The 18,007-nt window shown below is 37.4% G+C and overlaps 1 protein-coding gene across 5 annotated transcripts in view; it reads right to left on the bottom strand.

Annotated features, from left to right (window-relative positions):
• WDSUB1 (WD repeat, sterile alpha motif and U-box domain containing 1) overlaps positions 1-18,007 on the bottom strand; it is a 68,656-nt gene that overhangs the window by 41,445 nt on the left and 9,204 nt on the right. For 4 of the 5 annotated variants that reach the window (XR_003030728.2, XM_002685348.6, XM_024980487.2 and 1 more), the window contains 2 exons: positions 13,396-13,488; positions 9,732-9,825 (listed from right to left, as the gene is read on the bottom strand). Coding sequence is in view for 4 of the 5 variants with exons in the window: in XM_002685348.6 (XP_002685394.1) it covers positions 9,732-9,825; positions 13,396-13,488 (187 nt within the window). In the remaining variant the exon portion in view is untranslated. The remainder of the gene's footprint in view (positions 1-9,731; positions 9,826-13,395; positions 13,489-18,007) is intronic. The other variant, XM_024980483.2, reaches the window with a different exon arrangement.

The raw sequence follows: 18,007 nt of genomic DNA, 5'->3' as shown, positions 1-18,007 counted from the left end.
CTCTTTCAGGACTCACCTTCCACCACAATCTGCCCTGTCACCCTGACCCCACTTTCTCCCTTATGAAGGGTGCATTAGTTGCCAAGTCTTTTGTTACTCCTTTCCCATTTTATGGCACTCTAAAACTTCAACTCTGCTCAGAGAAAAGAGAAACTAAAGAACAAACAAACAGATATGAATCACTAAAAGGAATCAACAGCAAATAACTGAGACAGAAGAAAGGATAAATAATCTAGAGGACATAATGGTGGAAGTCACTGTCACAGAACATAAAAATGAAGACAGCTTAAGAGACCTCTGGGACAACACTAAAATGCACCAACATTTGAACTATAGGGGTCCCAGAAGGAGAAGAGAGAAAGAAAGGACATGAGGAATTATTTGAAGAGGTAATAGCTGAAAACTTCCTGAACGTGGGAAAGGAAGTAGTCAACCAAGTCCAGGAAGGACAGAGAGTCCCAGGAAGGATAAGCCCAAGGAGGAACACACCGAGATACATAGTAATAAAAGTGACAAAAATTAAAGAGAGAAAATATTAACAGCAACAAAGGAAAAAATGACAACATACAAGGGAGCTCCCATCAAGCTATTAGCTGATTTCTCAACAGGAACTCTACAAACCAGAAAGGAATGGCATGATATATTTAAAGTGATGAGAGGGAAGAACCTACAACCAAGAATACTCTACCCAGCAAGACTCTCCTTCAGCTTTGATGGAGAAATCAAAAGCTTTCCAGACAAGCAAAAGTTAAGAGAATTCAGGACCACCAAATCAGCTTTACAACAAATGATAAAGGACTGTTTCTAGATAGGAAACACAAGAGAAGGAAAAGACCCACAGAAAGTAAACTCGTGTACCCCAATGTTCACCGCAGCACTGTTTATAATAGCCAGGACATGGAAGCAACCTAGATGTCCATCAGCAGATGAATGGATAAGAAAGCTGTGGTACATATACACAATGGAGTATTACTCAGCCATTAAAAAGAATACATTTGAATCAGTTCTAATGAGGTGGATGAAACTGGAGCCTATTATACAGAGTGAAGTAAGCCAGAAGGAAAAACATAAATACAGTATACTAACGCATATATATGGAATTTAGAAAGATGGTAACAATAACCTGGTGTACGAGACAGCAAAAGAGACACTGATGTATAGAACAGTCTTATGGACTCTGTGGGAGAGGGAGAGGGTGGGAAGATTTGGGAGAGTGACATTGAAACATGTAGAATATCACGTAAGAAACGAGTTGCCAGTCCAGGTTCGATGCGCGATACTGGATTCTTGGGGCTGGTGCACTGGGACGACCCAGAGGGATGGTGTGGGGAGGGAGGAGGGAGGAAGGTTCAGGATGGGGAACACATGTATGCCTGTGGCGGATTCATTTTGATATTTGGCAAAACTAATACAATTATGTAAAGTTTAAAAATAAAATAAAATTAAAAAAAAAAGAATCTAAAAAAAAAAAAAAAAAGAAAGTAAACCCAAAACAGTTAAGAAAATGGTAACAGGATCATACATATCAATAATTATCTAAAATGTAAATGGATTAAATGCACCAAAAAACACAGACTAGCTGGGTGGATGAAAACATGTGCATATATGTACACTTACCACTGACCCCTTGAATTGTATGTAATTATTTTATACAGTTAGGTTAATCATGTTCCCATTATGGCTTGCAACTGTACTTTTAATTTTTATCTGGCTATTGATTTGTGAAAACTGACAAATATCTTTTACTATTGTGATTATGTAACTATTACTCACTTAATACCACTGTATCATGATTGGTCAACAGAAAAATAATAGACCTCTATCTCACCAAAGCTAGGATCTAATAGAAAAACCTGTAATCACTTTTTAAAATCAAGATAATACTAGAATTATCTTGAAATTTTTTAAAAAATACAAATGCTCAGGTATTGCTTTTCTCCAAAGCTTCAGGTGTTTCTAATGAGCAGTCATGTTTAAAAGCAACTGGACTATATGATAGTCTTTTACTTTTATCTAGTCTGTTTCACTTTTTCTATTTCACATTCAGTGCTCTCATTTCATTTAGCTTATGTTCTCAATTTCTCCATCTCTTTTTTTCATGTTCTTTCTCAAGCCTTCAGCAAGTGTAGTAGAAAAGTTTTTGTATACATATATATATAAATATGTATAATATAAATATTTTAGAAAAGTTATGAATTTTTGCCTAACAAAATATTATGACATTTTGATTCCATTTGTCTGACTTAGTGTGAATAGAATGGTAGATTTCTAATTAAAAATAGATATGCAACAAAAATTTACTGTATAGCATAGGGAATTATAGTCAATATCTTATAGTAACCTATGATGGAAAATAATTTCAAAAATAATATGTGTTTTGTATAACTGAATCAACCTTGCTGTGAACCTGAAACATTGTAAGCCAACTATACTTCAATAAAATATATATATTTTAAAAAAGATTAGTATTCAAAATAGATGTCACAACATAAGAGTCCACTTTGCTATTAAAGGGCTGCAAATCTGTTTCTGAGTTTCTTCAACAGCAATTCAAAAAAGGAAACACCATCTGTTATACAGTTTAAGATAGAAACACAAACCCAATGCTCGGGAAAGGGACGTCAGTTGTTTAGACTGACATCTATAGGAATTATTTCCCCTAAGGTCTTTATAGAGATGATTCCATGAAACATAATCACATGGCAAGTTTCAAACAGCTGTTTTATAATGCTCCTCAATATAGATCAACAGCTAAAACTTAACCCAGAAAAAGCGGAAGTCAGAAAATCAGGGGATAAACTAATGTTACATGTTATACACACGTCCAATGCTCTGGATTACAAAAAATAATACATAAAAATAATTGGGAAAAGAGTATATCAAGGATGTACATTGTCACCCTGCCTATTTAACTTATATGCAAAGTGCATCATGCAAAATGGCGGCCTGGATGAATCACATGCTGGAATCAAGATTGCAGGGAGAAATATCAACAACCTCAGATATGCAAATGATACCACTCTAATGGCAAAAAGCAAAGAGAAACTAAACAGCCTCTTGATGAAAGTGAAAGAGTGAAAAAGTTGGCTTAAAACTCAATGTTCAAAAAACTAAGGTCATGGCATCCAGTCCCATCATTCCATGGAAAATAGATGGAGTAACAAATGGAAAAAGTGACAGATTTTATTTTCTTGGGCTCCAATGTCACTGCAAATGGTGACTGCAGCCATGAAATTAAATATGCTTGCTCCTTGGAAGTAAAGTTATGACAAACTGAACAGCATATTAAAAAAACAGACACATCACTTTGCCAACAAAGTTCCGTACAGTCAAAGCTATGGTTTTTCCAGTAGTCAGGTACAGATTTAACAGTTGGACAATAAAGAAGGCTGAGCACCAAAGAATTGATGCTTTCAAACTGTGATGCTAGAGAAGACTCTTGAGAGTCCCTTAGACAGCAAGGAGATCAAACCAGTCTACCCTAAAGGAAATCAACCTTGAATATTCATTGGAAGGACTGATATTGAAGCTGAAGCTCCAACACTGTGGCCACCTGACGTGAAGAGCCGACTTGCTGGATAAGTCCCTGATGCTGGGAAAAATTAAGGGCAGGAGGAGAAGGGGGCAACAGAGGATGAGATGGCTGGATGGCATCATTGACACAATGGACATGAATTTGAGCAAGCTCCAGGAGATAGTGAAGGACAGGGAAGCCTGGTGAGCTGCATTCCCTGGGGTCACAAAGAGTCATACATGACTTAGAGACTGAACAACAATATCATTGGGACATATATTTAATATACCTAGACTGAGCAATTATTGTGCCCCAAATATAATAAATGCTTTGCCTGCATTTTCTTAGTTAAGCTTCATAACAATCTTATGAGGAAAGTATTCTGATTTCCCCCATTTTATAATTTAGAAAAATGAAGCTGAGAGAAGATATGGAACTACACTTGGTCAAGGTTGCACTGCTAGTACATGGCAGGGCTGGGATTAAAACTCAGTACCATGTTTCTGGATTTTACACTTCCTAGAACATCTCCTATGAATGTATTAAAATTAAAACTGATCCATACTGAGTACACACCTTGACAGTTTTAGCCTAAAAACTTATAAAAAATAGATGGCATGGTTATTCACATTTCACTACAGTTTTCATAAGACATCTGTTTTTCAAGTCATGTAATATCTGATAACCCTCATGATAAACTAATGTGGGCTCTGTCCAGCTAACTAACTTGTTCAACAGTTTTGTTAACAATGTTGTAGAGAGTACAGAGAAATAAATGACAATTTGAGTTTTGGAAAGGTGACCTTAAGCCTTCTCACAATAGTCATTGCTGAGTGAGAGAGGGTGGTTGTTAAGCTACTACTAATTTATGACAATAAAACTCTGTTCTCTACATTTATAAAAGAAAAAAACATAAATAAGCATTTTGTCGAGAAGAGGGGAACATTTACTTCCCACTCTTTCAGGAATAAGATTTCTGGTCTGTATTCTCCCTTCTTTGCTTAGCAGAAAAGGAATGACATGTGACTGTAAAGTCTGGGGAAGACACTGGGCCATGTGGCTCAGCCTCTCCTGGATTTTCCTTTTTTCTGATCTGCCCTTGCAGGCAAAGTATGAAGCGGTACATTCCACCCAAGAGCAGGTAAGCAAGTTGACTGCAGTTCTACAGTCCTCTTATCTAGTGTGTCTACTCCGTATTTCTCTTATTAGTTTTCCACTCAAGAAGAAAAAAGGGTGTTCTTTTTGAACTCAACTTTTAACAATGATGGCCATTCTCAAACTGATTTCCAAAGAATTCTAACTACTAGAACAGAGAATTTTTGGAAAGAGGCAGCCTCCATTTGGATTACAAAGACAGACTCTTCCTGCTGGAATAGAAGCTAATTCATAAAATATTAATTTTATCTGGCTGGATCAAGAGAAGCAAGCAGGAAACAAAATACAAATTCTGCTAAGGGACTAGAGGAAAATGAACAGAGGAGAGATGTGGAGGAAGATGGAGAGAAAAAGTTCCTACACATTTTGCTGGATGACATATGATTCTATCAGAGCCCTGAGAGCTAATGAAATGTGTGAAACAGATATGAGAATCTATGTACTTTCCACTAATCCAATATCAAAGAGATATTCGTAAATGTAAAAGAATGCCACTTTTCTATGTTTGGTTTTATTTCTTCTAAGGAAAATGATCTGTTAATATGCAATGAGTTTATTATTATTGTTTTTAAATAAATTAAAAATGTTTTAGAATCTCCTTAGCTTTATTTTCTGTAAATAGCAATATATGTAACCCTTACATGTTGAGCAAAAGCTCTTTGGAGGAGTCCTCAATAACTTAAGAGGGTCAAGGAATCCTAGGACCAAAAAGCAATGAGAACTACTGTCCTAAATGAGGATTCAATGTCTTTACTTCACCCATTTTCCACAGCCAAGAAATGTGTTAGACATGCTTTAAAAGTTTCAATAGTTCTCCTAAATCTACGACATGAAAATTGTAATGATATCCTCTATCATCTCTTCCCTGGTGACTGAGCTGGTAAATAATCCACCTGCAATGTGGGAGACCTGGGTTCAATCCCTGGATTGGGAAGATCCCCTGGAGAAGGGAAAGGCTACGCACACCAGTATTCTGGCCTGGAGAATATACAGATATAATATCTGTATATACAAATTCTAAACTGCTTTTTTACATGGTCAGCCCAAATCTATACCCTATACAACTTCCTTTCTGTCCTACACTGTCCAACACTTTCTGTCCTACAATCCTATTCTGTTCATTTATTTTTTTCTTGTCTAGTCACTTATACTCACATGTATTTTTATCCTAATCGCTTTTTCCCACTGACTCCCTCTTTATCATATATATCCATTCTATCTTACCAATGACTTTTAGTCACAAATGGAATCTCTCTATCATTGACCAGCTAACTGGTTATCTATCCATTAATCAAGTATGATTTAAGCATCTCTCAATTCTAAAAATTAAATGTTTATACTTCACTAATTTACATTTCCAACTCATTCGCCTGCTTATATATTTATCCAAATAAACTAAAAATAAAAACATCCAGAAGAATATTTGAATGTGGCCTAGAACAGCACCACATTCCAAAAGCAGTTAATAATGTAAAACTCCACTTATCCAGAATGACTTGGGAAAGGTACATTATTCTAGTTGATATAATGGGTTAATTAAAATTCACATATACAGGGCTTCGCTGGTGGTCCAGTGGTTAAGAATCCACCTTGCAAAGCAGGGGACACCGGTTTGATCCCTGGATCAGAAAGCTCCCACATGCTGTGGAGCAACTAAGCCTGTGTGCTGCAAATACCAAAGCCCTCAATGTGATCTGAGACAAGAGAAGCCACTGCTATGAGAAGCCCCGTGCACCCTAACCAGACAGTAGCCCCCGATTGCCAAAATTAGACAAAACCTACACGCAGCAATGCTGCTGCTGCTGCTGCTAAGTCACTTCAGTCGTGTCCGACTCTGTGCGACCCCATAGACAGCAGCCCACCAGGCTCCTCTGTCCTTGGGATTCTCCAAGCAAGAATACTGGAGTGGGCTGCCATTTCCTTCTCCACATGCAGCAATGAAGCACAGCCAAAAACTAAAAACAAATTTTTTAAAGATTCATATATGTACACAAGTTAATAAAAAACAGGAATGCTATAAAGTGAACTTAACACAGAAACATTATTGAGCATCACTTGACACTTCTGTAATTCAGAGGGTAAGGGCACATTAAGATCTTGCAGTGTTTATCACTATGAACATCAAAAATCAGAACAGAGAAGTAAAACAACTTCAAGGGCACAAACACTGTCTTATAGTTCCTTTTATATGCTCTATTGCAAGTGGCAGAGAACTGGGCATATAAGAAAGCCATAAACACTTGAATTTCATACATAACCAATTTGTTATTAACTTCTTAAGAAAGAATGCAAAATGTATCTTCCAAAAACAGTAAGAGGAAATTCAACTTTGCAGTAATTTCAATCCTAGGCTAAGGGAGAATTTTTAAAAATACTTTTTGATGATGAACTATCAATATTTTCATGAGTTTTTCACATTAAAATAATGGCAATATATCTAATTAGGTGGCTGATTATTTGTCAAGGATTGGAACATATGGAGGAAAGAACTATCAGGCTTGGTCCAGAACACTTCAAGTACAGGTTAGAAGCTTAAATATCTTGGCTGGAGCCAAAACTGCTGCAGAGAGACATGAATGAGGGTTTGAATGCTACGGCCTATGTGATCAAACTGGAAAGATCAGAATAATGCTGCTGTGTACTAAACCAATAGCTTCACAAATTAAAGCTTTGAAAAATAAAAGCCAAGACAAAATTTTCAACAGAGACCTAGAAATCATAACTGACATGGCATACCTGAAAAATAACCAAATAAAAATTCTAGAATCAAAAAATAACCAAAAATCAACAATTCTTCAATGGACCACTTTAATAGAACATTAGATAAAACTAAGGAGTGAATAAGTAAAGATGAAACCATTCAGAACAAAGCTCAAGCAAAAGAATAAAAAAATACAGAAGAGAGAACAAGAGACAAGTTTACAGTGAGAAGGTATTTTGTGCATTTAGAGTGCCAGAATTGGAGAGAAAAGGACCGAGGCAATATTGGAAGAGATAATGAATAAGAATTTCTCCCCAAAGTGATAGTCTACGAGTTTAAGAAGTTCATTAAATTCTAAGCAAACTAAGCAAAAAGAAACCCATATCTAGATACAAAGTAAATGTGCAGAAAACTACAAGATAAAATGTGTGAGCAGCCAGTGAAAAAAATATGAATTACCTCCAGAAAGCTACAGTTAGTTAGAATAAAACTGACTTCTCTATAGCAATACAAAAAAACAGTATGTCCTAAGTTGTATTTATCCCAACAAAGCAAGACTGGTTTAACATGTATAAACCAGATTTATAAAAATCAGCATAATTTATGACACTAATAGGATAAAGAAGAAAAATCATATGATCTCAAAAGATGCATGAAAAATCATTTGATGAACTATAATACCTATTAATGAAAAAAAAATCTTACAAACTAGAAGAAACAGAAGAGCTAATAAAGCTTATCTCCTAAAACCTACAGTGATCACACTTAATGAAAGCTTTCCCTCTGCAAAATACGTCAGACAAGGTTTGCTATATCACTGTTTTCATTATCCTGGCAGTGTTAGCCAGTTCAGCAAAGTGAAGTGAAGTCAGTCGTTCAGTCACTATGCAGTCCATGGAATTCTCTAGGCCAGAAAACTGATGTGGGTAGCCTTTCCCTTCTCTAGGGGATCTTCCCAACCCAGGGATCAAACCCAGGTCTCCTGCATTGCAGGTGGATTCTTTACCAGCTGAGCCACAAGGGAAGGCAAGAATCAAAAAGGAAGAGACAAAAACATCATTAACAGAGGGTATGATTTTAGATACAAAAAATTCAAAATTAGAATCTTCACAGAAAACTCAATTGTCTTTCCATATATATTTCCCTATATTAGCCACATCTTTTATAATAGCAACAAAAAAGAGCCTGGAATAAATCTAACAAAAGATGAGGAAGATCTCTCAGTTCAGTCGCTCAGTCATGTCTGACTCTTTGCAACCCCACGAATCACTGCACACCAGGCCTCCCTGTCCATCACCAACTCCCGGAGTTCACCCAAACTCATGTGCATCGAGTCGGTAATGCCATCCAGCCATCTCATCCTCTGTTGTCCCCTTCTCCTCCTGCCCCCAATCCTTCCCAGCATCAGGGTCTCTACAGAGGGTGACAAATAAACTATCTTCTACTGAGAGATATTATCAAGAGAAGTCAAGAGACAAGTGAAAAAATATGCCACATTCATGGGTTGGAGACTCAATACCATAAAAGACATCAATTCTCCCCAAATTTATCAAACTCAATACAATTCCAGTCAAACTCCAAACAGGTTTTTTGTGTAGCAGGAGGAACTGGAGAGACAGTATGACAAACTAACTCTAAAACTCACATGAAAGTGTCAAATGTCAGGAAAAGTCAAGTTATAAAGCCTCAAAAATACAGAAAGATATTAGAGCAAGGGTAAACAGAACAGAATAATAGGTTGTGAAAAATACCCACACATATATGATCACTGACTTCTGACAAGGTGGGATATTAAAATGGTGAAGAAAAGATTATCTTTTCACTTTGTACTGGGACAACTGGATACCCATATGGAAAGAAATTAAATTGGATTCCTATCACATACCATTGGAGGAGGAACTGGCAACCCACTCCTGTATTATTACCTGGAGAATCCCATGGGCAGAGGAGCCTGGCGGGCTGCTGTCCACAGGATCACAAAGAGTTAGACATGACTGAAGCAAATGAGCACAACCACTTCACATACCATACACATCAGAGTCACTCAACCACTTGGAAAACAAACATAATAGTGAGTAAAGGAAGCCAGACACAAAATAATTCATATTGTGTGATTGGTTTTAGATCAATTCAAAAGGAAAAGGCAATGCTGCACATGACCTAAGGCACTGTCATCAGAAAGCAGACTTGGAAGAAGAGGAATTCGAGGGAAACCAACAATGTTCTATTTCTTGACCTGGGTAAGCAGCTCCAAGTTTGCAGTACAGTGATTTATCAAGCTATTCTCTTACGTTTTATGTACTTTTCTGTAAGTCTACTGTATTTCATACCTAAATGGTTTAAGGGAATTAAACAGCTTACCCTGAAACTAACATCTGCCCATCATGAGAAAAAGCACAAGCCAGAACAGGAGCACAGTGTCCGGTCAGCGTACTTTTATATTTTAATTCAAAACCTGCAAATAACAAGGTGAGAAAAATTAGCAAGCTGATTGTGTTCAGAATTTATTTTTAAGTAAAAACTATTTTATTTGTTCAATAAAATCTTGGAATGGTTAAAGGACACAAAGATGGAAAAAAAAAAAATCCTGCACTGTGATTAAGTGGTTTCAAAAGTTCAGTAACAGGTAAAGAAAATGGTGGGGTCAGCAAACACTAGATAGGATTTAAATCAAATTATTTTTAAATTAAAAAATTCTAAACTCTATAAAATACATAAGATTTTAAACGAATCAAAATTTTAAACTATACTTCAATCTTAGTATCTTAAACACACACACACCAATTGCCCAAATGCCTAAAAAGAATCAAATGCCTGTAGTTTGAAATATCTGGATTAAGATATCTTTTCACTTCATAAATTAAAAATAGTAATTTATATATCTTAAAACTCCAATATATCCTATAAAGTCCCAACAAAGTATGGTAGCAAAAAATGCTTTTTATGCTTTCCATAATTACTGAAAAGGAAAAATCACAACTCTTTCAAAGATAAGCCAAGGGAATTCAATGTATTTTAGTGACTATATAAAAAATTAATCACTAAGAAGTTGATCTGGGGATAAAAGGAATTAAGTGAAATCTGTAATTTTCTTTGATAAGACCTAATAAGAACTTTGAAGTGTTAATGGCTCTTGGATAGACAGTATTTAACTAAACAAAAATGTCATGGAACAGGTAAAAGCTTCAATAAAAAATGTTTATCTCACTTTATTATTAAATATATATTTTATTTCTATTCAAAATAGATTATGTTTTTACTCAGGAGAACAGATGTAGGCATTCAAGGCACTGAACAATAATTAGGCACATACAGATTAGTGAATAGACACAATCAAAAAAAATATTAACAAATTGCAAAACAACTGAAGATTTAATAAAATAAACTTGCAATAAGATCCTACGAACTGGTCACATTCTCAAGTATAAGACCCATTTGTCTTATCTACTCTTCCCTACAAACAAGCAATTAAGATTGGGTGCAAATGCTAAATGTTTTATTAAAAGGCTCTAACTGCACGTTTATAAACTGTTTTTCATAGAGTCGGTGTAAAAACATTTTCCAGACAATGTAGGAGAAGCTTTATTTCTGAACAATTACTAAAGATATGTTGTACTGAGAACATCCACATACATGACTATATTTATGGTTCTTTATAGAGAATTTTTACTTTGATATTAAAAGAGGTAGGATAAACCAGAGAAGTAACAGAACTCTTCTTAGCAGCTGTCACTGAAAACATTAAAAGAATTACTGTATGTACTCTAATAGGCAATAAAGTAACCAATTTCCACAAAAAGAAATGTATTTCCTGGTACAGACCCTTCTCTATACATGAGCAAAATGACAAAGATTCTCTTGACCAAACTACCCTTGGCTCTTCTAAGTGGCCTCCTGGATCAGGCCCTGACCTGGGCCAACAAAGACTTAAATTAACATGGTGTCTAACAGTTTAAGGCTGCATTCCTAGCATGATCCCAGTCCCCTTAAAGTTGGGGACTAGGAAAATTCAAGGCTGCCAAAAGAATTTACTGTTTATTCCAGCCAATCCCTGAAGACAAAGCTTCTGTCTCCCTGCTTCTGTGAGAGGGGAGGAGCCTAACTTTCCTAAGCGCCCATTAGCAAATCCAGACGAGTTTCACATGGATCAATTCCCAGATTCCTGCTTTTTATAATTTTGTCATTTGCTAGATGCTACACAGGTCCCATTTACCTGCTCTTTATTCCCTCTTTAAAATACAGTCACCTCTGTATAAACTGAAGTTGAGTTCAGTTCATGCTGGACTTTCTTCCCTACTGCAATAGTACATTACTGATTATAATCTGGCCCACCACTTTAACTAATGTTCAACTTGATCTGACAGTGACTTTATAAACAATGAAACACAATGCATGATTTAGTTGCCACTTATTAGGTGACAATATTTTTAGGCATCTGAAGCAAGATGGCCAACTGATCATATAATTTCAGAGTTCCCGTAAAAAGATAATGAAAGAATTAATAAAAACATAAATTCACATCAATGAAGAAAAGGGGAAGGGGGGGAAATGTCATCAGGAAATGAGAAACTGAAACCAATTTTGGGAAGGCAGATGCAAATTAATCAATGAGGAAGTATAGAGAAGTAACACAGAGTGCAAAATTGAGGGGGCTACAGTCAAGAAGCAAGCCAGCTTTCTCTAGAAAACCCCAAAAGACTTAGGACTTATTAACAGTCAAGGAAAAGGAAAGTCAGAATGATACAGACACGAAAACATAAAAAATTTACTGAAGGTCTGTTTATGAAACATTAACTATCTCCCATCCCTCTCTGACCACCTCACCCATAGTATGCTGCATGAAAGCCAGATGCTTCTCCCCAGGAAGAAGTAAAACAATGACTAGGGAGCTCCCCGGTACCTCCAGGGCAACACAGACACCCACATCCTCCAATCCCCAACCCTCTCCCAATAAGGGCCAAGAGTCCGCCTCTTTATCCGAAAGGGAAACCAGCAAAAACAAAACACCACCGTGTGTACAGAGGCTCTAAAGTTCTTATTGTTTAATTCTTGAAAGTAAATGGGATACTAAGGATCACCAAGCAGTTAAAGAAGGTAACCACATGAAAGAGATCAGGATAAACAAAAAAGGGCCCAAGAGCAAACAAAGTTGATCAGGAAACAAAAGAGAAATTAAAACCAAAACAAAGAGCCTCTAATTGGTATCCTGAGAATTTGGACAGGATCCTGCATTCATAAAGTAAATGGAGGACACTAAGAAAAGGAAACAAAAAAGATAAGTTTTTTGAAACTGAAAGTATTATTGATGGGATTAAAATTTTCAAAAAAAGGTTAAAAGATAAAGCTAAGGAATTTTCTCCTATGATAGGAAAAAGACAGAGATAAATGTGGGAGCGGGGGCAAAAGACATAGGAAATCAAGTCAGGAGCCTACCACTCAACTAATGGGAATATAAAAAGAGAAGTGGAGAAGAAATTAAAGAATTAGCATAAATGAATACCAAATTAGCATAAAGAAATACCAAAAATGAAAGACATAAGCTTTCTGATAGTAGAATCACCCGAAATAAAATTACAGTGCAATTCATGTTGATATTTGACAGAAAACAACAAAAGTCTGTAATTATATTTCAATTAAAAAGAAAAAAAGGTACAGTGCATAGTGGAAACACCCACACAAGTTCCAAAAACTAACTACACTGAGTAAATTTAAAACATAGTATAAGAAATATTTATGGACATGGAAAACCATCAAAAAAAAAAAAACTGAAAACAGAACAAGTACAAAGTGGAATTTCTTCTGGTTGAGCAGGAATGTGTGTAGTGGTAATGACAAGGTCATTATCGGTAGTGTGCATACAATTTCTAAATCATGTGTATGTATTACTTTAATTAAAAGTTCTTAAAATATATTTTTATAATCCCATTTTGATATCTAGGGTACCTTAAGTTAAAAAATTAATTTAAACAGGAACTTTACCTGCATCACAAAATTCAGTTTAGAGAACTACTAGGTGAATACATACCTAAGATATGGATAAAAGAAATAACCCAAATTTTGATCTGGCAATCTTGACCACATGATGCCAACTGAAAGAACTGAAGACCTCGTTCTCCACCTAAAAATGTAAATTTGTTAAAATAAATGTACAAGAATTGATAAAACATTTTAACCAAAAAACTTTCAACTTTAGACTGAGATCTGTTAATATATTCATTTAACCATATTCACAAGCAATATTAAATATATTAATTAATTTATACCATAAACTGAAATGTCAAAGAATATCTTTTAAACAAGATTCTTCAAAAGATTATGACTCTAGCCCCTGAAGTTGTGACAACAAAACATCTTTTTATTTACCTTCCACTAAAGATATAACAAAGCTAGTGGAGGTGATAGAATTCCAGTGGAGCTATTTAGAATCCTGAAAGATGATGCTATGAAAGTGCTGCACTCAATATGCCAGCAAATTTGGAAAACTCAGCAGTGGCCACAGGACTGGAAAAGGTCAGTTTTCATTCCAATCCCTAAGAAAGGCAATGCCAAAGAATGCTCAAACTACCGCACAATTGCACTCATCCCACACACTAGTAAAGTAATGCTCAAAATTCTCCAAGCCAGGCTTCAGCAATACATGAACCATGAAATTCCAGATGTTCAAGTTGGTTTTAGAAAGGCAGAGGAACCAGAGATCAAATTGCCAACATCCACTGGATCATCAAAAAAGCAGGAGTTCCAGAAAAACATCTATTTCTGCTTTATTGACTATGCCAAAGCCTTTGACTGTGTGGATTACCACAAACTCTGGAAAATTATGAGAGAGATGGGAATACCAGACCACCTGACCTGCCTCTTGTGAAACCTGTATGCAGGTCAGGAAGCAACAGTTAGAACTGGACATGGAACAACAGACTGGTTCCAAATAGGAAAAGGAGTACGTCAAGGCTGTATATTGTCACCCTGCTTATTTAACTTATCATGAGAAATACTGGGCTGGATGAAGCACAAGCTGATATCAAGATTACTGGGAGAAATATCAATAACTTCAGATATGCAGATGACACCACCCTTATGGCAGAAAGTGAAAAGGAACTAAAAAGCCTCTTGATGAAAGTGAAAGAGGAGAGTGAAAAAGTTGGCTTAAAGCTCAACATTCAGAAAAAGTCCCTTGGACTACAAGATCATGGCATCTGGTCCCATCACTTCATGGCAAATAGATGGGGAAAACAGTGGAAACTGGCTGACTTTATTTTTCTGGGCTCCAAAATTACCGCAGATGGTGACTGCAGCCATGAAATTAAAAAATGCTTACTTCTTGGAAGGAAAGTTATGACCAACCTAGACAGCATATTAAAAAGCAGAGACATTACTTTGCCAACAAAGGTCCGTGTAGTCAAGGCTATGGTTTTTCCAGTAGTCATGTACGGATGTGAGAGCTGGACTATAAAGAAAGCTGACACGGAAGAATTGATGCTTTTGAACTGTGCTGTTAGAGAAGACTCTTGAGAGTCCCTTGGACTACAAGGAGATCCAACCAGTCCATCCTAAAGGAGATCAGTCCTGGGTGTTCATTGGAAGGACTGATGTTGAAGCTGAAACTCCAATACTTTGGCCACCTGACACGAAGAGCTGACTCACTGGAAAAGACCCTGATGCTGGGAAAGACTGAGGGCAGGAGGAGAAGGGGACGACAGAGGATGACATGGTTGGATGGCATCACTGACTCAATGGACATGAGTTAGGGTAAACTCTGGGAGTTGGTGATGGACAGGGAGGCCTGGTGTGTTGCAGTTCATGGGGTTGCAAAGTCAAACACAACTGAGCATTTGAACTGAAAGATATAACTCAATGCTGAAAAGGCCAATATTGAGCCACTAAGCCTAGTGCACCCTCCAACCCAACTTTAAATACTGAGGCTAGCAATGATGTAAAAAATTTAAAATGTTAGTTATGGTATGTGTTAAATGCTTAATTACTCCCAAGTTAACTTTTTCTAGGATATATTCACTTGTTAAAAGCCTAGTCTATAATTTATTTAGAATATTGAGAGACTGTTTTCCCATCTGATTAATCAAGACACAGGCTAAAATTACACATGTGGTGCTAGTAGTAAAGAGCCCACCTGCCAATGCAAGAGACTTAAGAGATGTGGGTTCAATCCTATGTGGGGAAAAGCCCCTGGAGGAGAGATGGCAACCCACTCCAGTATTCTTGCCTGGAGAATCCCATGGACAGAGGAGCCTGGCAGGCTACCGTCCATGGGGTTACAGAGTTGGACATGACTGAAGCAACTTAGCACCATGCATGCACACAAAATATCATCAATTCAGTCCAAAAGATTTGGTGAAACATATTTCACAAGTCAAGTGGGCCTTAGGAAGCATCGCTTCAAACAAAGCTAGTGGAGGTGATGGAATTCCAGGTGAGCTGTTTCAAGTCCTAAAAGATGATGCTGTGAAAAAGCTGCACTCAATATGCCAGCAAATTTGGAAAACTCAGCAGTGGCCACAGGACTGGAAAAAGTCATTTTTCATTCCAATCCCAAAGAAAGGCAATGCCAAAGAATGCTCAAACTACTGCACAACTGCACTCATCTCACAAGCTAGCAAAGTAATGCTCAAAATTCTCCAAGCTAGGCTTCGACACTATGTGACCTGAGAACTTCCAGACGTTCAAGATGGATTTAGAAAAGGCAGAGGACCAGAGATCAAATTGCCAACATCCGCTGGATCACAGAAAAAGCAAGAGAATTCCAGAAAAACATCTGCTTCTGGTTTATTGACTATGCCAAAGCCTTTGTGTGGATCACAATAAACTGGAAAATTCTGGAAGAGATTGGAATAGCAGACCACCTACCTGCCTCCTAAGAAACCTGTATGCAAGTCAAGAAGCAACAGCTAGAACCAGACATGGAACAACAGACTGGTTTGAAATTGGGAAAGAAGTAGGTCAAGGCTGCATATTGTCACCCTGCTTATTTTACTTGTATGCTGAGTTCAGTTCAGTTGCTCAGTCATGTCCGACTCTTTGTGACCCCATGGGCTGCAGCACACCAGGCTCCCCTGTCCATCACCAACTCCCAGAGTTTACTCAAAACTTATGTACATCATGCAAAATGCCAGGATGGATGAAGCACAGCTGGAATCAAGATTGCCATTATCAATAACCTCAGATATGCAGATGACTCCACACTTATGGCAGAAAGGTAAAAGGAACTAAAGAGCATTTTGATAAAGGTGAAAGAGGAGAGTGAAAAAGTTGGCTTAAAACTTAACATTCAAAAAACTTGAGATCACAGCATCCGGTCCCATCACTTCATGGCAAATAGATGGGGAAACACTGGCAACAGTGACAGATTTTATTTTGGGGGCCTCCAAAATCACTGCAGATGGTGACTGCACCCATGAAATTAAAGGATGCTTGCTCCTTGGAAGAAAAGCTATGAAACCTAGACAATGTATTAAAAAGCAGAGACATTACTTTGCTGACAAAGGTCCATCTAGTCAAAGTTATGGTTTTTCCAGTAGTCATGTATGGATGTGAGAGCTGGACCATAAAGAAGGCTGAGCACCAAAGAACTGATGCTTTTGAACTGTGGTGTTGGAGAAGACTTTGGAGAATTCCTTGAATTGAGGAGATCAAACCAGTCAATCCAAAGGGTAATCAACCCTGAATATTCATTGGAGGGACTGATGTTGAAGCTGAAGCTCCAATACTTTGGCCATCTGATACGTAAGAGCCGACTCACTGGAAAAAACTCTGATCCTGGGAAAGACTGAAGGCAGGAGAAGGGGACGACAGAAGATGAGATGGTGGATGGCATCACCAACTCGACGGACATGAGTTTGAGCAAGCTCCAGGAGTTGGTGATGGACAGGGAAGCCTGACCTGCTGCAGTCCATGGGGTCACAGAGTTGGATATGACTTAGCAACTGAACTGAACTGATTACACAAGTAGGTCCTTCCAATGGAAAAGAATCAGGCTCAGTGGTAAAGAACCTGCCTACAATGCAGGAGAGGTGGCTTCAATCCCTGGGTTGGGAAGAACCCCTGGAGAAGGTAATGGCAACCCACTCCAGTATTCTTGCCTGGGAAATCCCATGGACAGAGAAGCCTGGTGCAGTACAGTTCAGGAGGTCACAAGAGTTGGACACAATTTAGGGAGTAAACAAAAACAATTACACAACTTAGGCAAAGTTATCAGTTAAATGAAGTGTTACCAAAAAAACACAAAGAACAAAAAACCCCACTAGTTGTTATCCTATTTAGACAGAGTATCACTATCTACTCACTAGATAAGTTCCTAAATACTTGTGGGTAATGTAAATATTGATATCACCTACTTGATTTTTTTAAGAATACTATCAAGTGTTTGTTAGGCACTTGTTTGCATCTTTCTGTTAAGCATTTGACAGATATGACCTCTAACTCTTTACAGTTAATCCTACAAGGCAGCAAACATGACCATCCCAAGTTCACAGTTGAGAGCTAAGGCCCAGAGAGGAAAAGCGAGGTACCTCAGGTCACACAGCAGGAAAAGGGTGAAACTGACAATCTTATCTATGTGGCATGTGGTACCTCACGCCCTTCACTGACACATTAAACATATATCTTGAGGGCCACTGTGTTCCAAG

Source organism: Bos taurus, chromosome 2 (genome assembly GCF_002263795.3).
Source record: "Bos taurus isolate L1 Dominette 01449 registration number 42190680 breed Hereford chromosome 2, ARS-UCD2.0, whole genome shotgun sequence".
NCBI lineage: Eukaryota > Metazoa > Chordata > Mammalia > Artiodactyla > Bovidae > Bos > Bos taurus.
The sequence above is the reverse complement of the archived record's forward strand: the minus strand, read 5'-3'. Positions and strand labels throughout refer to the sequence as shown.